The sequence below is a fragment of the Meleagris gallopavo genome, chromosome Z (assembly GCF_905368555.1).
Source record: "Meleagris gallopavo chromosome Z, MGAL_WU_HG_1.1, whole genome shotgun sequence".
Classification (NCBI taxonomy): domain Eukaryota; kingdom Metazoa; phylum Chordata; class Aves; order Galliformes; family Phasianidae; genus Meleagris; species Meleagris gallopavo.
The window spans coordinates 32,526,595-32,553,089 of NC_139435.1; the positions used below are offsets into that span (position 1 = coordinate 32,526,595).

Below are 26,495 nucleotides of genomic sequence, written 5' to 3' on the forward strand. Positions count from 1 at the left end.
ACAAGAAAATTGAGATAGAAAGTAATCCCAAGATTGTGTCCTTAATTTGATGGTCATATTTCTTTGCATAGTGCAGGATATCTTCTGATGAAAGATTCAACAAGGCAATCGTCTGCATGAAAAGTGATTCGCCAGTCTAGGAGGAAGGGGTGGTGGAGCCCCTCACCCATGGTGAATCAGTCTGAAAAAGTGAGAATTTAGTCACATACACACAAACACACATACACATACATAAATGTGATTTATTAGTAACATTAACATAGATAGCATTTATTTATGTATATATATGTGTATTTCACTGAAAACCTTCTGTGACCATAAACAGTTAATACAAATTCAAACAGATTCTGAAGAAAGAAAGCTGGAAATAGTTTCCTTCTTGGCTTACCTGCCAAGACTCAAGTTCAGGGCTCTGGTTCTCCAGCAGTGCTTGATGGCATCACTCACACCTAAACCGGCCCAAGGAGTGAACTATTCCTCCCACCTCCTTCATCCCTCACTCTGCTTTAGTGTTTTTTCATCAACTATCAGAAGAGAAACACAGGACCATGAACTCAAGCCTTGGCAGGTGAAGAGCTTTTCAGCTACATTTTAAAAGAAAGCACACATAGTCCTGGCATATGTCTGACAGACTTTCAGAAACAGCCATTTCCCCACTTTGTATCTGTAGTTGTGCCCAGCTGTGTGAAACTACATCAGTCTGTGGACCACTGTGGACCACTGTGTCTGAGTCCAGTGCTGAAAACAGCAAGTATCATAGGTAGAAGAAACACAGCTCTTTTTCATCTCCGTAGACAAAAATGTTTGCTATTAAAAAGGCCATCTTTGCATTTCTGAGCCATGTGAAGTGCTATGGTTATAAAGGCTTGACTATTTCATAGTAGTCATTAAGAACTAGCATTGTGTATACTGTTGTTGGTCATCAGGGGTTACGGAGCCCTCTGCTTCATTACCCATGCAAGATGCAAGACACAGAGCAGCAATAGCACAGCTCTCCAGCCACACATATTATGGAAATCCAAATGATCTTTGCATGTTACTAAGACATCTGTTGTCACGTAACTTGCCCTGGTGGCGTTCAAAACAGCCATCAAACTCTTTGGCCTTTACTTTTATTCTTTCCAAGTCCAAGAGCTAACAGTCATGATCAATAGAGTCATGTAGCACTAGTGTGCTTGGTAGTGTTACTACTAGAGGTAAGTCATCAAAAGCAACGGGGAGATGTTAGGTAAGTTAATGCAGATACAGAGAAAATCTGAAAGCACTTCACACAGCAGAAAAAGTGACACTGCTTTGCTCATACACAACTGTGCTTCCCTGAGGCTCAGCAGTTGTGCTCTGGTTCCTATCTCCCTCTTCAGTCCTTAAAGGTTTATCTCAGCTTTTTTTCTTTCTCTTTAGAGTAGAGATAGGATAGTCACTCCTGGATTAGTACAGCTGAGATGAATACAAAGGAGCAAGGGGCACAGCAGAGAATCTCTGTTTCACAGAAGTGCAGGGGAGTCATGCTAAACTAACTCGCAGGGGAGAGCAGAAACTCTTCCAGATGATCACAGCCGCAAATATTAGCATGCGGTGATGCTGTGGGAGGAATGAAAAACTCAGGAGATGGACACATCATCTAACAGATCCTTTTCATCTCTGTGAAACTAAGGTGAGGCTGAAGGAGGGAAGATAAGCAAGGGAAAAAAAAAAAAGAAAAAAAAAGGTGGAAGGGGATGGGAGAAAGAAAAAAAAACAAAATACAACAGAACTCAGTTGGAATGGAAAGAAAGAGACACATACTGAAAAAACCCAGGTTTAAATTCCATCTATACTGGGAGATTGGAAGTATGGATAAATACTTGCAGTCTTAGTTGCTCAGAGGCCAATACCGAAAAACTATGTTGGAACAAAAGAACATATATGAGCATTACTAACAATTACAAGGGGAAAGAAAATGTAAAATAACAATGTTTCTAACAAAACTGAAAAAAAGCAAATAATGCTACAAAAGAATGGTAACTCTATTATCAAGTAATGAAACAAATGTTACAGCTATAGAAATTATAAGCTTACATATTAAAAGCCTGGTTCCAACTTTTTTTGTTTTGATGTAAACATTACCAAAACTGTTTCTTAAACTTTGTCTGTGTAAGTTTCACTGACAGTATAAAGGACACAATATTTAGAGAAACACAGACTACGTAAGTGACTGCTTTGTAAAATGCTTCAAAATTTTCCAGTGATAGCAACTAAACAAGTTCAAAGTATTAAGAGGTTGACAGACTAATGAGGAATGAGAAGATATATTAATTCAATAAATGCACAACCTTTGGATACAAAAGCCTTTTTTATTATACTGATGTTGCTACTTTTCTGGGTTGCAATGGTAAATTTTATTTTTTCATATATATAAAGTCTTTTTTTTTTTTTTTTTTCATGGAGGAATTCAATTCCACACCTTTGCTACAGACGCACTTTCATGTCAGACACCATTTTGTCAGAGTGCTCTTCTGCTGCCATCTGTCATGGCAACAAAATGTAATTGAATATCAGCAGGGAGGTTCAGCCTCTACTGCCATACCACCAACATCTACCTCTGAAACTGTGGGCCAATATAATAAAATAGGAGGCATTACTTTCAGAGCAGCACTTCAAAATTTATCAGTTTTCAGCATGAATGTTACCATTAAGAAGATGATCAGAAGACAAAGATGATCATAGAGCAGGAGCACCTCTCGTAGGAAGAATGGCTGAGGGATCTGAGCTAGTCAGTCTGGAGAACAGAAGACTTTTGGGGGACCTCATTGAAGTATGCAGTACTTAAACAAAACAGAAATTGACTTTTCACACAGACAGATAGTGATAGGACAAGGGGGAATGGTTTTAAATTAAAGAGAGGGGAGATTCAGGTCAGGTGTTCAGAGAAAATTCTCTACTCAGAGGGTGGTAAGACATTGGAACATCCCATCCAAAGGCTGTGGATGCCCCATCGCTGGAGATGTTCAAGGGCAGCTTGGATGGTGTGTGGGCAGCCTAATGGCAGAGGGTTGAAACTGGCTGATATTCAAGGTCTCATCCACCCCAAACCATTTGATGACTCTATGATTCTGAGACCTTAATTTTTAGGATTAGTGGTTCAAGTGATGTCCAGCAAACAGACTTTTAAAATGGTGTCACCTTTTGGGCCAATATCATACTCATGATTTTCCAGCTTTTTTGTGCATTTCTTTTCTTTTCCCAGGGGGGATGTAGGTAGAGGCAGATAGGGAAATTTTTTATTTCTCTTGATAGTGAGCACCAACAGAGAGCCTAGCAGCCTATGAGCTACTGTTTATAATTTAATTTTTTTAAGAGGAGTGAAGTGAAATTATTCTTCAAATAACTGGTCACTTAAATATTCTGCGCCTCTTCTTCCCTCCTTTTACTGCAGAGATAATATGTATTTTTCTCCTTTACACAAGGGAATACAACTACTTGATCATGAGAGTTGAAGGGGTGTTGAGTTGTTACTAAAAATAAAACATTGAATCAGTACTTCCATAGGGTCAGATTATAGCCTGTGGTCCCATGTCCTGCTGTCTGCAGTTAAAAGTCGAATGCCCCAGCTGTTCACTTCTAGTGGCATAATTGTTCTAACCCTTACCTCTCAGAATAATCAGAGTTAACTTGCATGCGCTTAGCAGGAGGGTTTTTCTAACCCAGCTCGTTTAGAGAGAACCGGGCTAGGGAGCAATTACACATGTAGTTACACTAGCAAACGGGAAGGGTGAAGTATTCTCCAGTGGGGAGCAGAGAAGAACAGCTGGCAGACTTACATCTTCACTCAGCTCAGCTGGAACCAAACCAGAGCTGGAGACCTACTCATAGTAGTGCTGCTCTTTACAGCAAAAGTAATTTCACCAAAATCAGCTAAGTTACTAATCGCATCTCTAAGTAGCAGGTGCTGAATATGACCCAAAGCAGCTAATGCTGCTGACAATCATTTGCTGTCATGCAAAGACAATTGCTGCACTGGCTGATTCCAGAGAGAAAACTTTCAGGTTCACTTACAGTTTCAAACCAAATACACCAACTTACTTCCTCAGTTACAGGTAAAAGATAAGAAAGCTTCTAGACTGCAGTGGTTTACAAGCCCACAGTCCAGAAAGATTCCCTCTGAATTTTTATTTTTATTTATTTATTTTTTCTTGATGGGGTTGGGAAGGTTACTTCTACAAGGGAGTCAAAATTTCCTCCACTAAAATATTAATCCAACGACCCATCTGATCAGACTGCTGACCCAATTGTCACTCAGTGATGTCTGAGAGATTGGTATCTGTTCACCAGACATTAGGTCTGTTGAGAGACCAGAGAAAATATGCCAGGTCTTAATGTCTTTCAGCCATTACTGGCAAGGTTGTGACTCTGTCCAAATGTGAAAGGCAGTGTATCACATTACCTCTGCTGGCTTCAGGGTTCCTTCACTTCCTGCAGTCCATTAATACATCCACTGAATGAAGTAATAAATACTGCATTTTTCTCTGCCCAAACTGCTTTTTAATTTGCTATTTAGAAACACTATTATTCAAAGCAAGAGTACAAATAATCCCACCCACTCTGCAAAACTAAAACTAATATACAACTAGAGAGAGGCATGGAATTTCTTTTGTTTTCTAGACTGGAGCAGACTGTGAGTTTTTCTTGAAAGTTCCTGAAAGCAGGTATCTTTTCTGGTGGGAATAAAGGCTTCATTATAGCTTCTGAACAGGGAAAAAAAAAGAAAAAAAAAAAGGCTAGCAATACTAAAGTAAGTATTTTTGAGTAAACACATCAACCCTAAGATTTCTTACATCTCTTCCTCCAAGTTTTCAGTTCAATGAAAATATCAGTGTTTTAATACTCCCATTGTGATTCAGGGCAAATTCTGCACAGATTGATGTCTCAGATCTTCACGTGGAATGAAATTCTGGTTCTGTGCCAGTTTTGTAGATTTGCACTGTGGTTGACTGGTAAACACTGGAACTTGAACGAGGATTAAATTTTATGTTACTTCTGTTAGTTCTTGCAGAAGCATCTTAGGATACATACAGTCTGTATGTTCCAATATTTCAGAGCACAAGCTCCCAAAGCTACAAACTTTATTTATTTATTTATTTATTTATTTATTTAGAGCCAAACAGCTATATCCAGCATTTCTTTCATTATAACTTTAAGGTATCATTTCTCTTAGATTAGACAAAAAAAAAAAAAAAAAAAAAAAAAAAAAAAAAATCTACCACCTTATACTTCTCTAACTACAGTATTATATACTTTTTTTCTTTTTCTGCGGAAGAGCTGAATCTGAAAACCTCCAAAATATTCTGTGAGGTTGTTTTTACAACCATGAGGTTCATGGAACACCTTCTGCTTGATAATACCTGTAGTTTTCCTTACTATACACTCTGGTAGTGATACTAGCATTTCCTTCCTAATTTCTCTGTATTTTTCTCTTCTCCTTCTATCAGATAGTTCAAAAGAACTACTTTTTAAAGAAGCCTTCTTTGTTATCAGAGATTTGGTTATTTTCCTAAAACTTTTCTCACAGTATGTTAAAAGGAGCAGATTCCCTTTGTGATATTTTGTGGTTCCTAACTTTACTGCAAACCAAACTTATTTTTGCCCAAAGAGGTTGTGGAATCCCCATCCCTGAAGATCTCCAAAAACTGTTGGGGTATGGATCTGGGGAAACAGCTCTGAGTGACACTGCTTGAACAGGGTGCAGTAGATGAACTTCAGGTGTCCCTTCCAGTCGCTCAACCACTTCCTTGATTTAGAGGGCTGAACTTAGCAGACAGGTTCAACTATGCCTATAGAAAGTCTTCATCAGCCCACTAATACAATCCACAGCCACGAGCTAACCAACTCAATATGTGGTAACATTAACAGTTGCCTTTTGTTTCCACTGATAATTGTTCTCCTTTAACTGACATAATACCCAATATATTGCTACTGAATGCAGTAATGCTAAAATTCATGCCTTGAGGGCTATAGTGTGAGTGAGTTTTAACCAGATAAGCCAAACTCTGGCCTAATGGTGTACTACTATAGGCCTTTACACCACTCAGACACGTAGATGACAGTCTGACTGTGTAAACCTCTCTGTAATTGTATTACAAGCCATTCTTGCATACATTAAGGTAATTACAACAGACAATGAAAACGAAATCAATATAGACCTGATTCCACAATTTTTAAAACAAGGAAACTATTTTTTTCAGTCTTCTTACCTGAAAGGAACACTAAAGTCTACATTTGTAATATGTTATTCCTAGTAACTCATTGATTTTAATAAATGTTTATTTTCTAATGTTATGTCCTAGAAATTATGCATTTTTAACATGAATTCCTTTGCAAATCATATTTTTTCATCCATTTTGGTAACCAACATTCAGAATCTTGGAAACTAAATACAATCCAATATTTATCAGTTTATGTATCCATCATTTATGTATCCAAATTAATATATCTGACATAATATTCATGTATATATATGCATATATATCATACAACCACCTATAGATATCTATCTGTACCTGTATAAATATTCCATATATATACTAGCGTGTAAGTTCTATTAGAATCATAGAATTGTTCAGGTTGGGAAAAGCCTGAAAAATCATCAAGTCCAACCGCAACCTAACCATACAGCCCTAACTCTAACAACGCTCTGCTAAATCATGTCCCTGCGCACCACATCCAAGCAGTTTTTTTAAACACATCCAGGGATGGTGACTCAACCACCTCCACGGGAAGCCCATTCCAGAGCTTAACAACCTTTTCTTTAAAGAAGCGTTTCCTAATACCCAACTTAAACCTACCGTGGTGCAACTTGAGGCCATTTCCCCTCATCCTGCCACCTGTCACCAGTGAGAAGAGACCAACTCCGCTCTTGCTGTAAGCACCTTTCAGATACTGGAAGAGAGCAATAAGGTCTCCCCTCAGCTTCCTTTTCCTCAGACTGAACATCCCCAGTTCCTTCAGTCTCTCCTCACAGGGCATGTTCTCCAAACCCTTCACAAGCCTTGTAGCCCTTCTTTGGACCCGCTCCGGCACCTCAATGTTCCTTCTGTACCGAGGTGCCCAAAACTGAACACAGTACACGAGGAGAGGCCTCACCAGTGCCGAGTACAGGGACAGGATGACTTCCCTAGTCCTGCTCACCACACCATTCCTGATACAAGCCAGGATGCCACTGGCCTTCTTGGCCACCTGGACACCCTCTTGGCTCTTATTCAGCTGACTGTCCATCAGTACACCAAGGGCCCTTTCCATCAGGCAGCTTTCCAGCTACTCTTCCCGAGTCCTGTAGGATTGCCTGGACTTCTTGCAGGACCTGACACTTGGCTCTACTGAAACACATACAATTTACCTTGGCCCATTGATCCGGTCTACCCAGGTCCCTCTGTAGTGCCTTTCTACCCTTTGGCAGATCAACACTCCCTCTCAACTTGGTGTCATCTGCAAACTTACTAAGAGTGCACTCTCATCAAGATCATTAATAAAGATGTTAAATAGAAGCGACCCCAGGACCAAGCCCTGGGGGACAATGCTCGTGACCGGCTGCCAACTGGATTTAACTCCACTGACCACATGGGCATGGCCATCCAGCCACTGTTTCTGGCAACAGAACAAAAAATATATATTTATAACGTACAAATGTATAACATTTAGCTTTTATAAAATAGATGCTGATGCCTGAGAGATTTCTAAAACATTAAAGAACTCCACTTTTGTATGTATCTTAATAATAGGATCTCATTACAATAATAATAGCCTTTTTATTGCTCTTTCTTTATGAGTGCTCTACAATTCAGAACATTTTTCTGAAAAATCTATCTATAGAGCATTTAAGAAAATACTCAAGAACATGGAATAATAGAGTTGCTATTTATTTAGGTAGGGGTAATTTATTTCTTTCACACAAAAGACAGGAAATCGAAGAAGAATTTAAAAATACAGTCAGAATTTTTCAGTGTGGAAATAAAAATTCTCATATTTTCTGTATAACGCCAAGCACACTTTCATTGTCTAAGAAAGTAAAGAATTAATCAGAAACTAGAATTTTTAGTTTTTCACATACATTTACTTCAATAACTGCAAGACTTCAAGAAGATGCAGAAATCCCACAGTCAGTAGTAACTAAGAGCACTCAGAAATATATAGGATTACATTTTCTGTCAAACAGTCTTGTAAAATGTAATAACTCACTTCTGAATTCAAATGACAATATGATTTTTCAGGTAAGCAACTTAGTATATTATTGGCCAAATTCATTATGTAAGCATGCTCCCTCATTTTTGTGTCCTTAAAATTTTGAGTTTTATTTGCATAATTTACCTCAACCGGTCCACATGTAAAACATGATCTAAAGCTATCTTTTTAGAAACTGATTTACAAATAGGATTTTCCTGTTGATAGCTCACATTATAGGGCACCTCTCAACAAAACTATGATTTTATTTGGTATTATGCTAAAGAAGAAAAGAAATAAGAAGGAAATAGTTTCATGATTATGATCTTCCTTTCTTAAATCAAACAGTAGCCCTTGAAAATATGCCAGTTGCCTTAGATGACCAAGTCAGGCTTGCAGTTAGCTAACCTCAGTATTCGAGGTATTTCCTACAATAAGCATAAGCAAGTACGAATGCACACTACAGTACAACAGAGACTGCATATTTTTAGCTTAGGTAAAAACTGAATTTTTTAGTTTGCCAAAGTCATTATTAGTCTTCAACACAGCACATAAAATGTGCTTAATATTTTTCTCTTCTTTTGGGTGCACAGTGAATATTTCTGTGTAAAATATGTCAATTAAAAGGGTTTGTAAACACGCTTTATTTTATTTCCTACCTGAAGAATGTAGCCTCGAACATAGTCTCGAAGTGTCCATCCTAAGCCATGTAGAATATGCAACACCTCCTCTTGCTTCAGTACACTGAAGAGTCGGTCAAGTAGTATCTTCAGTCTCACAGGCACAGCCTGGGTACCATAAAGCATCAGGCTGCTGATGTCAAACACAACATTGGACTGCACGATCTCCACTTGGGTTGGGTGGTAGAGGTGCTGAGTACTAAGCTTGTCCAAGGCTGAAAGAGAAGGGATTAAGTATAAGGGAAGAGATAATAGGAAAGCAAGAAAATAATCCCAAAGAATTATGTAATCACATCAGATAAAGTAGATGTGCTTATTTTCTATAGAAAGATTCACCTGGGTGATCCTTTACCACAGATACACTCCAAAACAGTCCCATTTTCCAAGGGGTGTTAATTAACTTTTAACCACAGAGCAGAATAGTGTTCACCTGAGTTTCAGAGAGAACTGTAGAATCATAGAATGGTCTGGGTTGAAAAGGACTGTAGCGATCATCCAGTCTCAGCCCCTCTGCTATGTACAGGGTCACAAACCACCAGACCAGGCTGCCCAGAGCCACATCCAGCCTGGCCTTGAATGTCTCTAGGGATGGGGCATCAGTTTAAAAAAATATATAAAAAATTAATAATTAACTGAAGACTAACATTGGAACTGCACAGAATTGACTGGGACCGCAAAAGACTTCAGACTTATCTTCTGGAGTCGAAAAGAAAACAGGCCTCTTAAACACATTAAAAACTTAGACCTATGAGTTACCATGAATTCACTACTACTTGATTCAGCTACTAAGTAGCACACATTGGTTTGTTTTATTATTCAGCGCAAATTTCATATTATTCACTGCAACATGACTAATTTTGAGATGAAGGGAGACAAGGTTTGTAGGATGCAGGTAAATCTTAACCCCTTATGAAATAAAGCTTTATGAAACTGTAAATGGCATTACATGCTATATTTTGTATCTGTTTACATTTAATTTCCTTTTTTATTTTACAGAGCATGTTGCAGCACCTAAGCTTCTGACAGCTTTTTTTTTTTTTTTTTTTTTAATTTTTTTTCTGAGCATTTAAAATAATCGAATAGGGACTTCTTCTCATGTACTTTGGTTTCTTTTTGGCTTTTGGTCACTGGAGAGTTCATGTACTCTTGATAAATTGCTTTCTTACATCCAGAGCGCAAAGGCCCTTATCATTTACTCGCTGGCTTCATTCAACACATTTACTCCAAGGAATACTTTGTCAAAGAGTTCTGGTTTCCTTATACTTCATTTCTTGCAACTGATTTGTCTGATCTTTCCTTTTCTAGTGGTTAAGTCAACTTTGAATAAATAGCTTTAAATATTAATTTAACTTTCAAAAAAGATAAGGAATTGGCAAGCCTAGGGACCGCAGTCCTACGTCTCTCTACGGGACATTTATACTGCAGAATGTGAAGGATGGAATTATTCTTCCAAAAGGACTTCTTTCCAAAGCATTTCTGCTACATGGGCTTCATGATATGGGAATGATTTATTTACAAGTTCTAACTTGATTGAAGCATAAACAGGAAAAATACTTTCTTGCATTTTCTTTTACCCATTTTTTTACTTTTTTTTTTTTGGTAACGTGGTTATTTTGATACAACCATAACAAATGTGTCTTCAAACTACTCAGTTAGAAAAATCTAGAAAATTAATTTTTTTGCCATGTAGATCGAGATGCTTGTATGCAGGCATGTATGAGTATTTGACTAAGTTTTTTTCCTTTTATCATATGCCTACAGTGAGAATAAGCGAGTTCTTTCACCTAAGAAGAAAAGTGGCTTGCTTAAATTTTTTAAGACGACAATTCTAGCTTGGCCATTGTCAGAGTGCTGGTAAAACGTCTGGATCTAAAGACTACTGACTGGATCATAAAGCTAATAGGTAGAATGAGGTCACAAAACTCTGTGGACAATTACCCGCCACATGTAATGAGACCACTCTGAGAATAATGGCCTAAAAAAGATCAAGATGCAATAGAAGAAATAATATAAAAAGGTCCTTCCAAATGACTGTGTGTACTGGTTGAACAACAGAGAGAAATTTTTACAAGATGTCCTGTACTACTCCATTTATCAAAAACATCTGTTTTCAAGTAATACTATCTATAGACATCTGATTCTCGAAAGGCCTACACACAAAAATAAGAACTAGTCATGTGTTGGATTAACATTCCAAGTGACAGTGAAATGATCTCCAATTTTGATTTGTGGCTTTATTCCGCACATTATGTAATAAACAAATAAAAGCAGTGCATTTTATTCTTTTAAAGAACAAGTCAGGGTATGCACTGAAGTATATAATTTGCAATACAACAAAGCATACATTTTTGCATGGGTGTGAACCAGAACACTTGCAAAATAAAGGCAGACCCCACGCTACAAACAAAAACAACAACAACAACAAAAAACTTGAAAACTTTTGCACCTGGCAGGAGAATGCAATTTTTCACAATGATTTTTCTGTCTTCTTTTTCTTTTATTTTTTGTTTAAGAGATTACTAAGGAAATAGTTAAGATTTTATTCTGCAGTACTCCTGATTTCTTCTGCAGTATAATTAGCAAAGTAATCACACCATTTTAGGAGGATTCAAGAGGGCACTAGCTCCTTTAACTAAGAAACTAAAAAAAAAAAAGACAAAAGAAAAAAAGAGGACCTGCATTTCATTGCTCCTTCTGTAAGGATAAGAGTATTAACTTTAACCTTTTTGACAAATCTGAGAATAGGTAGTTGAATTTTGCTGTCCTGAATTATCCATCTAATTCTGCATATATAAGCCATTCCTCACCATTTTCTGTTCTAAATTATTGTTTTGATTCCTATATATGCTAATGAACAGTGCTGTGTTTCACAGGTGAATACATTCAACATTATCTACAGCACTGTATGATTTCATAAGTGCTTAGGAGACTTCAAGATGAAACATGCTATATAAAAGAATGAGCTTTATCATACCTGAAAAATGACATAAACAGATATGTCCTTATTAAGAAGATATCACTGCCTGAGCATCATAAACCATACATTATAAGTCCCTTCCTGGTGCAGCATGAGCTATTACTCATGTTTAGATTTTTAGTGTGCTTAAAATTTCACCCAGAAAAGTCTGAACATGTTTGTAACTTTTTCAGTGCAACCTATACAGCCTTCAGAAACTGACTACAATGGGTTCAGTGAAGTGCTTCAATTAAGGCAGCTGCTTTTCAACAGCCCTATTAGTTATTCTTAGGTAGCCTAACAATCTGATAGTTACTGTATTAGTGTGAGCAGAAAGGTGTTCACCAACACAAGAGGAAAGGAAAAATCTTTTAATTTGGGGGGGAGCAGCCTAAAAAGCCCTTGTGTTTTACCGCAGCAACTTTCAGTGAAGATGAACTACAAGTACTTATTTCAAAAATTCAAAAACTATTGAAAGGGGGACAAAAAAGACTAATGAAGAACTGGATACAGAAGACTGCCTTCAAAATCCAAAAAAATTGATCCACTAAATACTAACGTTATTAGTGTAGGAATTAGGAATCTTTATTTCCTACCTCTCTCACCTAATTCTGAAATATTGAAGATGCTCCATAACCCTTTTATGATTTGTATTAATCACAGGTTTTAGAAGGTATTTGTCCATTTAGAATTTGGTTCAGGATTTTCCTCAGCCTCTTGCCATTCCTAGGTGAAAACTTTTCTTTCTGCATTCAAGTATTAAACTCCTACTGTGATTTCAATGCTGCAGACAGCAATTTTAAGAAGCCACAGAAGACCCAGTGAGATGTTCCTTGGTGCTATGTCCTTCTGCATGAACACATTTACATGTTATTGTATGTGTGCACAGTCTTCACGCTTTCAATCTGTTGCCAAAGTAACACGGGTAGACACTACCTGTATCTTAGTGCACTACTATTGCTAATCCTATTTTTGCAAGCAGTACACAGCTAAATAACCCTAAGACCTAGAAGGAGTGAATATTCCTGTCTGCAGGGTTTCAGAGAGCTTCAGTTTGTTATTGTTGGAGATTTCTACATGGGTACTCATGGTAGCTGAAATGAAAAGTATCATGTTTGCTGAGCGCGAAGTCCAGGTAGCAAAAGGCCAAACTTAATCCAATTGCAAATTCAGTTCACTTGCAGTCCCCTTTTCAGAAAGAAATATTTATCATAGAATTGTAGAATGGTTTGGGTTGTAGAAAGGAACATAGGATACTGAGAACCGCATAACACTTCACAGGAGTACTGTCTCAATTATTTTAAGCATCTGAGTTAGCTACCTGACTTAAAAATTTAACCTGTAATAAAATCAGGAGGGGGGATTTACTTTACCATCTATATTTTACTGGAGTTTTGGGATGCTGTGCTATTTAAAGGAGATTAAGTGAAAAAAGATAAAGTAAGACTAAAGCACTTACAGAAAATAAAGACAAAATCTTTAATTTTATCAACACTAAGACCAGTTCGTAGGCTCAGCTATGCAAACTGACCTAGGACCCTGTCTTTCAACAAGGTAATCCAAATTAAAAGCCAGTTTTGTTAAGTAAAAGAAATATAAGTAGCCACTGATTAATTTTGTACTTTAAAACTCTCATACTGTTTTTTGAGCATGTAAAGCAAAAGCATCGTCTTTTGCCTTCACTGAGTATAAAAGAGTTTTAAATATTCTACTTTTGATGCAGCTGGACTTGTTAATGCATATTCATCTTTCTATTTTTGTTAGATAAATATTTAGGTTTCCTGGGGAAGGATGAGAACAGAAGGTTTTCTGGTGTACTGAAAATCCTTATTCTCAGCTGATCTGCCTGGCTGGGTACCTCAGAACATCACAGAAGAGTGTCAGTATGTTACAATGTACTGGTGGTCATTATTAATCTTACTACATTTCAGTTCCAAATTTTGCCTAAGCAATTTTCTCGCTCTTGATTTTGTTGCATGCTCTCTAATTTACAAAGAAGTCTGAATGCATACACACATATATAATTTTAATTTTAATACGTAATTTTAAAAACACCATCATATTTCCAGATTACTAGGTTTCAAGGCTCAATAGGAAGATAAAAAAGACGTTTTCTGTAGTCTGTGTCCAAGCAACAACCAAGCATTTCCTAGACATTTTTAATCTGAATAAGTGGGCTACTTTCTTCAGCAACAGAAATTGAAATTGGTACAGATTAAATATATGATACCAACATACAAAAAAAATCATAGTACTATAGCAATATGGCATGCTGAATATGGTAAAATAGATATTGTACTATTAACGGCATTGCAGAGCACTGTAGTTTGCTGTTGGTTTTACTGGTGAACACAGACAGCTTTACATTTTTCAGAGTTCAGATTTTCTTCTTTTCAGGCTACAGAGAAAAAATTAGCAAATCCTTTCAGAAAAAGATAGCAGCCTATGATCAGCCGAATGCTGGAGGGACACTACTGCAGTCATTATAGGTGGTCTAAGTTAGCCTCCCTTAAGATGTAGATTTAATACCACCTGCCACATGGTGTATTCCGGTATATTTTATAAGTTAAAAAAAAAAAAAAAAAGGTTCCTCAGAAATGTGCTTAGAAGATGACCAAAGTAAAAAAAAAAACTTCCCAGTGCCCACTGAATGGCTGAAAGATTTTTACTGTGTAGGAAATTATCCCATTCATGCCTTTTCACAAGCACAGAGAGGAGGTACACTAACATTTCTAAGGGTGGATGCTCTGTTTGGGTGTAAGCACCAGCTACAACATGGCATCCATTGGTGATTCCATTTTACTCTATCTTCATTCCTTTCACAGTTTTATCCACACTGAAGATGAAAATTCACTAAGTTTCAAGAGATGACGGAAGGTGAGGAAATAGCACATATTCTCATTCACGGGCAAAAACATTTCCTTCTACCTTTTACTGTATTTAAAAGCTAAAAATGGAAAACATTTGGTAAATGCATTTAGCCTCTGACAGAGGAACACATATGCGATCTCCTAATTTACAGCTTGCATGTACAGATGTTCACACTTAATAAAAGGATACTTAATTGCATTTTAAAATTAAACATGTGTTGATAATAGGTATTTCAAACCCAAACAACACAGCAACTGAACTGATAAATGTCTTCATGCCTCACCACGTCTTATGCACTAACAACATTTTTATAACAGATCAAAAAAACAAAAACCCAGCACTTCAGTTGCATGTACACAAAATAAATGTTATTAAAAAGGGTTTGAATGACATCTTTCATTAATTTTTCTGCCTATGATCTGATTCCAAGTTGAAACACTTAGATTGCTACTCAGTTTATGTAGCCAAAAGCAGAACCACAGTTTGTTCACAGACATTGCTTGCCGTCTGCAATTTTTTTTTATCCCTTTGCAAAACTTTGAACCCCATCCAGCTTTGACACACTGCCTCTTCAGTTAATAACTATCAAGTTTCCCCTTGTCTCCTGTCTACTTTTCTTTGAGGCAATTGCGCACTCAGCACCCCGAGATAATAACACACATCTATAAGATAAAAGCAATGGCATTAATGTAATTGTCTGCCTTTCTCTCTTTAGCCTAATCTTTTTTTCCCTTCAGTTTTGACTGCCTCTGTGACACCTGTTTTTGTCTCCTCTGATCCTACGACAGGTTTTCCGCTGACAAGGTTTTTGCCTGACAGAGATTCTGCCAGACAAGAACATAATAAAATATGAAGAACTGCTTGTCAGAGTTCCTGCCAATGCTCACATGAAATAAGAGAAAAAAAAAAATCCTGATTTTTTTTTTTTTTTAAAGGGGCCCTGTTCTGGTCGCTTTTGTCATGTAGAGAAAACAGCCTCCCTGGCCAAATCCTGCAAGCCAAACAGGTGTTTTCTTTTATTTTTTCTTCCTTTATAAAAACAAAAACAATAACAACAACAACAAAAAAGAAAAACAACAACAAAAAACCACCCGACAACAATTCCTCCTAATTTCTTCCTGCAAAATGAAAGTTAGATCTAACTCTGTGTAGTTGCATCTATATTGGAAAACTATTTTAAAAACTCAGAATAAACCCTCAAATAAATAAGGTAGCAATCTCCTCCTTGTTGATAACTAATGAGCACTAACGTGTTCAAAGGAACAATCAATAAGGATTTTCATTCTGAGTTCCCAGAAAAACATCTGGGCTTCTAGACACTACCTGATAGCTCACACTGCATAAAAGAAGACATCTGACTATGAGGACCATGATAAGGAAGATGAGACACAGCCTCTTCTCTTCTGCAGGACTTGCACCTGCAGTCCCCTGTCAGAGTGCACATTTCTGTGTGTGTGAAAGGAAGACTTCAGAACTGATGATTACCCTGACATAGATGAATTACTGGAGGGTCCCAGCATACAGCTGCTCTTTTGTGTGTCAATATCATCCATCATCCTTGCTAGAGACAGTAACTCTGACCTTCACTGTGCTGGCCATACTCTCCAGACATCACACTGCAACTGCACTTCATGGGTCCAAAACCTCTCCTTACTGTGGGTAAGCAAGGCTGTGACCTTCATTTCCTAACTAAGCTATACTTTAGGTGTGTCTTCTGGATGACCCTCACATTCTGGTCTCCAACGCTGCCTCTGACTTCACCTTCTTGTTCATGACTGGAGCCTTTGTATGAACCCTTGGGCTGACTTGTTCCCTCAACCGTGTCTCGATCTTGGATATGCTCTACCAGCAGTACCTGGCTTTACACACTGTGATCAGATTCTGGGCATTGGGTCCACTGGTACAGCCATGATCATTGTTGCAGTTTTCCGGGCTCCCAATTCAGATCTCCTTGCTGGATGGCCCAACTCTTGATGCTCCTTGAAACATGGACTGACAGTGTACTACTATTACCTTGGCTAGCCTTTACGTTTGGTCTTTCCTATCTCTTAGTCTTGAAACTCCAATGCTTCCTTCCTACCAGCCATTAACACCATCACAAGGATCTCTGCTTAATAATGGTGGAATAGGGACCAACGTGTATTTTAACTGGACTGACACCATCTGGTTGACACACTGTATACAGTGTGACAGCAGCACACTTGGTGTCCTGGATTGGTGGTCTGGAATTGGAGGATTTCCATCTTAATACAAATGCACCCCAACTTACATTGTCTTATTCACAGGCTTATAGAGAAGTATGTTTTGGAAAGGATTTATGGAGGTTGCCTGGTGCAGTTTCTTATTGAAAGGAAAATCTTAAATTAGCTTATCTAGGGCTCTGCCAGTTTGAATGACCTATATGTACGATGAGAGATATTCCACCACTTCTCCAGGCTGAAGATATTCACATCCTCGGAATACAGGTTCATACAGCTAATACTACCACTGATAACACCTATCTAACCCACCACCACAGCCCCTCAATGAAATAAGACATTTGTGAGGAATGGCAATAAAATTGAAGTACTGCAATCATTTCACAAATCTCCTGTTAAATACAATTCAGAAAATTTGATGACCTTTCCTAAAACCAAGAAAGAAATGGGATAGTAAAGTAATATTATTGTCTGCTGAATTAATCTGGGGCAAGTTTCCTTATAAGGGTACTACAGACAGATTTCTTCCTAGGAAGTAAAAGAAAAGAAGTTTATTTCCACTGAGTTTCACATTTGCACAACAAAAATCTGAGGTAAACTTACCAGTGGAATTACCATTACTTAGTAGCATCTGAAAGCAGTATGAATTTTTTATTCTTGCAGTCAGATCCCATTTTAACCTTGTGAAGCTATGTGAAATGGAATAGTAAGGTTTGTTTCACTTAGAAGTCTTCCAATTTGTGTTCCGCTTAACCTAGTGAACTCTAGTTAATTAAGATGTTCCTATAAACAATTAAGCTTCTTGTAGGATCGTTAAGAAGATATAAAAATTTATGATGTAATAAAGTGTAATAAAATGATATAGTGCTTAGCACATCACTGCAGTTCATATGCAGTAGCATAGGTGTTAAAAGAGGCAAGTATGCAGGTACCATCACCTAAATATGCTGGAGACTTGTGGATGCATGTCATAGAAACAATGTCACCATTGCTGCCCCAGAAATCTGCTGGTGATTTGTACCCTTGAGTCACACAGGATTTATGCTGCTCGTGTGAGAATCAAATAGCCAGCTCCAGACACTTTTTCCTTCCTATACTGATGCTATGCCATGTAGTGATCTTCCCATCATGACATTTAATGGTACAAGATCAAATGTTTCACTGACTGTTTTTGCAAGAAGCTGTCTGCTATCTGTGGAATTTATGGGATTTCAAGTGCTGATAAAAATCACTTTCTTTTGCCTTTGCTTTATTTTGCATATAACAAGTCCATTTTTTTCCTTAACAGATTCTCTATTTAGGAAGAGAGGACAAGATATCCAAGACATTTCCTAGCATTTTATCCCATGTTATTTGGTTAAAAAAAAAAGAGATGAAGCCTTCTCTGTAAAAAGTCATTTCAGGTATTCACGGGCACTGAATGATAGTATCTTGCTCTTCTGTGACACCCTCAGTCTAAACTCCTTTGGACATTTTAAAGCTAGTCTAGGTAGATAAAAGCTATAAAAGCAGCCTTGTATGTACTTCAGAGATAGATAAGCAAGAGTTGCAAAAAATAAGTCAACAATGACAACGGATAAAGAAGATTTAAATAATAAAGATTATGTTCTCAGTTTAAGTAACCAGAAACAGAATTGGCAAGGACAGAGAAACTTTATATCTGTAATGATCAGATATCTGATTTCATTCTTAAAACACCATTCTCTTCTGCAAAGAAATTATTCTTGCCCAAAACTTTGAGTCTATCTGAATTACTTAGCGCATGCATGAAATAAACATTATCCCCCACAAAAGAGAGAACAAAAAGCAGATATATTGACAATTCTTTTTTAACTATTACAGAGTATTGCTTATTTTTATAGTCACTTTTTTTGTAAAGTATACCTGCAGCAAGGTGGCAAGCACAGGTATGTAGAGCAAGAGGGCAGAATGCCCTCCAGGATGCCCGGGGATTTCCAGCCATAGAATTTAGCCTTTGTAAAAAAAGTCTTTCTACAAGTAGATATGTACTGTGTGTGGACATGCAGACAAGGAATACAGCATTGTGGTATTCCGAAAAGGGGCTGAGAAAAGTTACCTTCAAACCAGTTATCAACACAAAGCAATCTGACTGTTGCAGTGTTGGTTGAAAATAAGAGTTCCCAATGTGCATCTGATAGCTTTCATCCCAGTTCCAAAAGACTACAAATATCACTAGTGACTTAAAAGATTTTCATAAAATAAAGTGTTCACGGTGAGAAAGGACTTCACTTTGGGATGTGTGTATGGTACAGTCTAGCAAGAAAGAACAAGTCGATTCCGCTTAGGGCTTACCAAGCTCTTGGGCAAACCTTAGTTGACGGCCTAAGGTCTGTTTGGGGCTAAGGTCATCTAACATTGTCCAAGGGATATTAGCATTTTCAAACTCAGGACCACGTACCAGAAGATGAATTGGAGGAAGATCTAATCTCTTCCTGACTGCTTAAAGAATCAAGATTTCCTGAGGGTGGCAGGGAAGAAGAGAAAAAAGATTTTAATCTGAATGGACTCTGAAAGAAATCCTAGGAGATGTGTGTCAACATATGTGTTTTAGGGACTGTGGTTTTCTCCCAAGGAACGTCCTCCTCAGCACCCGAGGATGCTGAATTTGCACAAGAAATAAACCCTTAACAATATAGATATGTAAGCATACACTGAATGGAAAAATGGAAAAGAAAGCCTTTTTATTTGACCTTGGAGCAACCTATTTCCTTTCTGTTACTTAAGTCTAATAAATCTTTGAAATAATGCATTTTTTCTTTGATGCCCTAATGCCCAGTTATTTTCCTTTTTTTTCCCTCAGCTTGTCTTGCGTTAAGAGTCATCTCAGAGTAACCCAAGGAAAACCCTACACTACGTCATTCTTATCAATGTAGCAGACTTTAAAACCAGATTTCTGGATCCCAGTGCCCTCAAGATAATAGAGAGCATCTTCTCTGAGCTTCATTGACCACTTTGGGAATTGCTGCTGAATGGAAGGAAAAGGGAAGGTATAAGCTGGAGGAGGGACTAAGAGAAAGTGTTTACCAGTAATGAATTAGGTAAGATTAAACTGAGTAATGAAATACACATCTCACTCTTCAGGGTCAGGAGGAAGTTAATACAGATGGGTCAAAAGGATTTTGTCAGTAAAGTACAAGAAAAGCCAGACAAGATCTAAAATAGTTTTGCTTATGAAGCCATGAAGAGCTAGCTTTTCTTATCAATTAATTTAGATTAATTTATTTGCCAAAAATGTCTATGTAATGCCCCCCAGAATTGAAAGCCTATGTTCTCAGGTCATATTAAAGCATTTTATAGAATTAACTAAGCAGAAAACAAAGCAAAAAGTATGCTTGGTATGCTAAGGCTGTGACTCTTCCTAAAATATTATGGAACAATACAAAAATAACCCATCTATTTTAACCACTACATAATAATAATAGGATTATATTTCCCTTTCACTTTTTAGTGTTGATTCTCTATTCTTTTTCCAGTTTTTAAGAAAAGAGTAACATGGCCCTTCTGCCAGCTTATAGAGACTCTGAAATGTATGACATATTCTGCTTTTGCTTTTTTTGTTTTGTTTTGTTAGAAGTGACCTTTGACTTTGCAAACCTGGATTTCTTTTGCTTAGCAACTTTGAATAGTGACAAACACAGGAACCCTGCTGGTTTTTATTTCAACATAGTGTTCCTCTTCCTTTCTCTCTCATTCCCATGTAGCATATATTTAAAATCTAAACTGCTTTTCTAGTTCTAGTCCTTTCAGCTACTCAGAGTAAGAGATGCAACTTCTCACATTTCCACAGGATTTCTCTTTCTCTATTCTTTATTTACTTGCTTCTGCCTTTCTTTCATTTTCTCTCACTTCACCTTTCCATTACCAGACAACTTTAGAATGTAGAATTCACCACTCCTGCCATTAAGAAAGAAGCAGTTGCGGTCACATCATACATTTGGGCTTACAACTGCATGGTCTCCATTTTCCGTTGGAGACCACTGTTTTGGCTGTTAGTCTAATTTACAGCAAGTCAGCACATGCATTATACAAAGGCTGGTAGCTGGAAAGTTCCTTCACAAGATGAATGGTGTTGAGACTCTGACCATGAGCATTCAACGGGTGTCAGATTTTAAGATAGAAAAGGCAGATGGATTTGCTCTGTGCAATGAAATCTACTAGTCAATGCATATATATTGAAACATAAAGGAACTTGATCTTGAAGTTACTTAAAAAAAGGCCTGGGGAAGTCTCTGGCTGAGGATGGGGGCATATGTAGCTTATACCATGAGGTATACCTCACAGAGGTACTGTGGGCCAATAGGCATGGTGCAGAGGGAAAGACAGCAAAGATCAATAGAGAATTAAGAGCCAGATTGCTCTGAGGGAAGTAAGAAGAAGGAAGACAACAAAAATGTTCACAGGATACTTCATTGTCCAGAGTAGACTGAATGGTATGAAATTCAGGTAGTCTGAGAATGCATATTGCAATAAAAATGTCGAAAACCATGCTGTTGATGTCTGATTGAGCTTTGCCAGTGATTAGTCTGTGGGTAAAACAGAGAACTAGATTTTCACATTTTCTGACTCAAACGAAACAATATGACACTGATTTTAGACAAGTTTAGTTAAATTATTATATTGTGTATTTCTGAAGTCTCTGCAAAGCCTATGATACAGAAACTAAAAGAACTAGAACAAATGTCATAATAGTTTTAGTGTACTATGATGCATTCTACCTCAACATCTTTTAATGGAGCAAAATGGTTACAAAGAGTAGACACTATTTCCTATTGATACTGCATTGGGTCTTTTGATCAGCTGTACCAGGTATAAAATGTGTTTTTATTAGCACTGCAGTCATTGTTTTTTTGACATCAATGACACACAAAACAAAATGTAAAGCTAATGATGTCAACATCTTTAGACTGCAGATTTGCTTAATTTCTTTTATAGTAGACTGCAATACTTTTAGAATGGAAAGTGGGTGGCAAGATTTGTTTTTCTCATTGTTTCCAATATAATCTAATTAAGTAGGCTTTTTTGTGCCAAAACTAGTGAAGTGTCTTTACTACATTCATACAGAATAGCATACACTTGTAAAACAACAAAACTATCAGGAGACAAAATTTCAAACAATGAAGAAAGTCTTGACTATTTTTTTTAGTCATCTTACTCCCACACTATTTAAAGGCCACAAAATAGCAATTGCTTGTGCTAAAATCAATTGTACTAAAAAAGAATTACTATTAACATTCTAATAAGATTTTAATTTTCACCATGTGGACTATACCAAGCATATTAACCACTTAAAAATTGAAGGGAAAAAAGCATGAAATTATCCGTTTGCCTGCTTGAGGTCTAGAAAATGGTTTATCCAATTTAAACCATTCAGCTTTTCTTTTAGAAAATAAATCCCCATTCAAGCTGACCATATGAAAGTGAGACTTCAGTTGAAAAAAAAAAAAAAAAAGAACAATCTATTTATATGAAACCCTTAAAACATCCAGAGATTCACAGTAGAAATAACGTTTTCCCTATTATTCACAGCAGTTCATGAGAATGCTGTGATACTCTGCAGTTCTTGGCGTCAGCCTTAAAGACGCTGGCAGTAGGATTAACACTATAGCAGAAGGGTGCGTGGTCAAAACTTTATAAGCTGAACTACTGCCAACAGAATCATTTATCTTGTCACAAAAGAACTTCTCTGATGTATCTGTTCATATACTGACATCCTACTCTGGCACCTCAGAAAACACTGAACTTGCAGGGGACCTTTCCTTTCAAGAAGTGTGCAGCTCATTTCAGGTGAGTGAAGAAAAACATAAGAAAGACAACAGAAACAGGAAAAAATATATACAAAAATAACACAGGCCAGCAGCTGCAAGGTGCAATAATTCTGCGGGGGCTTTACGCCCTTTCCTGCGCACTCCAAGAATTTCAACATTTCAAATGGCAGCTATTAATATGCATTAATTCAGCACAGATGTGTCAAGTAGAGCGTGAGAAGATTGCAGTTCTAAGCTATTTTTGATCTGTTTGGGTAATTACAATTCTAGGTTATCAGAACTGAATAAGCATGGTACTTCCTGTTGGAAACACCTATTCTTTGATAATTACATTCAGAGAAGCACTACATCATGTGTCAAGGATCTGAGTTGAAATTCATTAATAAAAATCAGAAGGAAATCCTTTAATTAAAGTAGTAGGAAATTCTATTTGCATTCAAGGGACATCTTCCGAAAGCGCAGTGTTAATGGTTTAAAGAAAATCACTTCTGAACAGCAGCCTGATTCAGTCATTTTAAAACCCAGGTGATACAGGGCACTGAATTGTTCAGATTACTGAATGTTGTCCTCAGTACTCTCAAAAACAGTTAAGATCAAAAACTGAACTGGATCCATCACAGTTCTGGGAAAGTAATTTAAATGCCTGTGATTTGAGAAGTATATGAAACATACATGGGACAAGTCTTGCTCTACCACAAAATGTAAATACTCTAGATGACTGTACACAAAGCATTAAGAAAAAATATAGCAGAGCATTCTTTTCACAATACTGTAGTAAAACAAACACTTTGCAATAATATATAACTATATTAAGTCTTCTATTAAGAATGTTAAGTACTCAGTTATGGGAAAGGGTGGTGCATCCCTGATACTTACATTCACCTTCTGACATCCTGGACTTGTAAAGCAGAGCCCTGTGGTTATCTCAGATTACTCTCATACACTCTAATTTTTAATACAACAACTTAATAGAGGGGTACTTATTAGAGAAATTTGAGGATCATCTTCTGAGATGTACTGGTTAAAAATAAAAACCGGGATACTTATGTGCGAGAATCCAAGTGTCAGACCCCCTTTTACTCAACAGGAGGACAAGCTGGAAGTTACCTAGGTGAGCCTATGGATCAGCAAAGCCTCAGCTGCTGATTTTGCACAAAATCTGAAGCATGCCTGAGCTCCAGAATTTTGTGAGGTTTAGAGGTCCTTCCAATAAATGTGAGCCTGGTTATACTGTGACTAAAGATTTCTTTCCAGTAATTAAGAGGAGTTAAAACAGGCAGTGTTCCTGCAGAATTTAGTACATAGCAAATCTGTAACCAACTACCAGATTGGTGGTGTTAGGCTATCATTAGGCAGGCTGTACATACAACAACAAAGTGATATAGAACTACTTTGTACCCACATTCCTGATTTGTTTTCCAGGTGCATGAATCTTTTAAAAACTTCTCTGGCATTTGTTGCTGTTGAATTTAGCATACACACTTGCATTAATTCAGAAAGTTCAGGCAAAATACTCAAAATTATGTACTAGATAAGCAGAGATCAAGTGCATGTGAGGCATAGTGGCCTTCCAATCCAGGTTTTACAAAAATAAAATAAAATTTAAGTGTAACCCACTGCATGTCTGGTAGAAGAGAAAATGAAGATTGTAGCTTATAGCCTCGACAATAAGAAAAAATCTCAAATTTCTTCTGCAAATATGTTTAATCTTTTTGTGCCATCTCTTTTTTTCTTTTTTAAACTTATCTTTTTGTTGTTGTTGTTGTTGTCATTTGTTTTGTTTTGCTTTTCAATTAAACCATGTTAGGTGTCCTCCTTACTTTTCTCCTCATTTTGTCTGGCTGTCTTTTTTTCCCTTAAACATATCTTATTCCAGACTTTCAAGAAAACAACAAAACAAATACACGAAATAGTGGAGTGTAAATAAAAACTAAGACCTACGGAATGCATTTTGTTGCCTTTTAGGGGGATTTGAATCTCTCCATTATTTTGTCATCTATTTAAATATAGGGAAAGAGAGGTTCAACACACTGATCAAGTATTTCATTGAACCAAATTGGATACACTGATTTTACTGATATCCAAGCTCTGAAAGGTTGACATTGGTAAATTTGAATTTCCACTGGGCTCAGCAACTTATTGCCTGATGCTAATTTTCAATATAAACTCTGCTGTGCAACCAAACTACAAACTCTTTGCCTTTCCACTAACATCTGCTACAACCAGATAACTTCCTAGAGGTCAGAATACACTTTTCAGCTGTACACAAGCTCAAATTAGGTACCAACTCCAGTGGTAACTATTGCCAGAGTAACCTATAATATTTCCAATTTATCATATTTCCATGCTAGAAATCGATATGAAAAAAGTACAGACACACTTGCAGAAACCCAGAGCACACACACACACCTTTTCAGAGAAATAGATATCACTGCTGTCTGTATCACTCCAATATTTAGCATTTACAAAGACCAGGAACAAAGAATAGAATAGGGAAGATCAGCCCAGAACAGACGTTTCTTACCATGTGCCACCCAGCCATGTTTGCACTGATCACAGGTTCTCAGGTTAATCTTCCCTGGCTGAAAACATTCACATGTGCAATTTACCAGTGTACAGCGGATGGCCTGGAAAAAGAAACAGAAAACACATATTAATGTTCCCCCCCTTTGTACAAATTTATTGTGAGAGCTAGAAGGGTACTGTACAGCAACAATCAGCCTTCAAGCACTCCAAGCATTGCTCATTCTTTTAAGTAAGGATGAGTTTTCTTTCAAAAACATTTATCAGTATCCCTTAGCAAGGACAAAAACAAACAAACAAACAACAACAAAAAACAAAAACAAAAACAAACCAATGAGGAAATATCTAGTCTTTTAAAGAAAGAATCTTTACTATAGAAAAAAAAGAACAACCAACCAACCAAAACAGAACAAAACAACAAAAAAAGTGCAACGATGAGGGTTCTGTAGGTGTTCCACAAACTTGCTGGTTTGGAATCAATTGTTTGAAGGGAAATGTTACTAGTGATGATTTCCCATAACAGCATTTCAGCTTAATTAAAACCAAATGTAAAACAAGGAAACAAAAGCATATGAAAAGGAAGACTATGTATCTCTGTTCTCTCCCCATTATGGTATCCAAAAATTGTTTCCATGTTGGGGATCCCGTAGGGTGCAACTCTGCTACATCATAAAGAGTTTATGTGATTTATACATTTGATGTATTCCTAAAATAGGGAAAAGTGATGATACAATAATAGCAACAGACTGTAGTACGTATTATAACTTTCTTTTTGAAATTTTAGGTTTCTCCTATACCTAAAGCTAACCTTTCATCTATTAACAACCTGCACGTGTCAAATGTGCCATAGAATCACAGAACAGCATATCCTCAGGTGAAAAGGACAGACAGGGATCACCAAATCCAACTCCGGGCTCTACACAGGGCCACCCAAAAATCATATGCCTGAGAACATTGTCCAAATGCTCCATGAACTCTGGCAGCTTGGTGCCATGACAGTGCCCTGAAGAGCCTGTTTCACTGTCTGACCATCCTCTGATTAAGAACCTTTTCCTAACTCCCAACCTGACACTTCCTCAACACAGCTCCATGCTGTTCCCTCAGGTCCTGTTGCTGTCACCAGAGAGCAGAGCTCAGCCCTGCCCCTCCACTTCCCTTGTGAGGGGCTGTGGCCACCATGAGGCCTCCCCTCAGTTTCCTCTGCTCTGAGCTGAACACACCAAGGGGCCTCAGCTGCTTCCCATATGTCTTCCCCTCCAGACCCTTCACCATCTTTCTAGTCCTCCTT

General features: G+C 37.3%; 1 protein-coding gene across 3 annotated transcripts in view; it reads right to left on the reverse strand.

Annotated features, from left to right (window-relative positions):
* The window catches only part of BNC2 (basonuclin zinc finger protein 2), a 345,135-nt gene that overhangs the window by 94,678 nt on the left and 223,962 nt on the right, over window positions 1–26,495 (reverse strand). For all 3 annotated transcript variants that reach the window (XM_085212791.1, XM_085212792.1, XM_085212793.1), the window contains 2 exons: window positions 25,209–25,311; window positions 8,853–9,088 (listed from right to left, as the gene is read on the reverse strand). In XM_085212791.1, coding sequence (XP_085068917.1) covers window positions 8,853–9,088; window positions 25,209–25,311 — 339 coding nt within the window. The remainder of the gene's footprint in view (window positions 1–8,852; window positions 9,089–25,208; window positions 25,312–26,495) is intronic.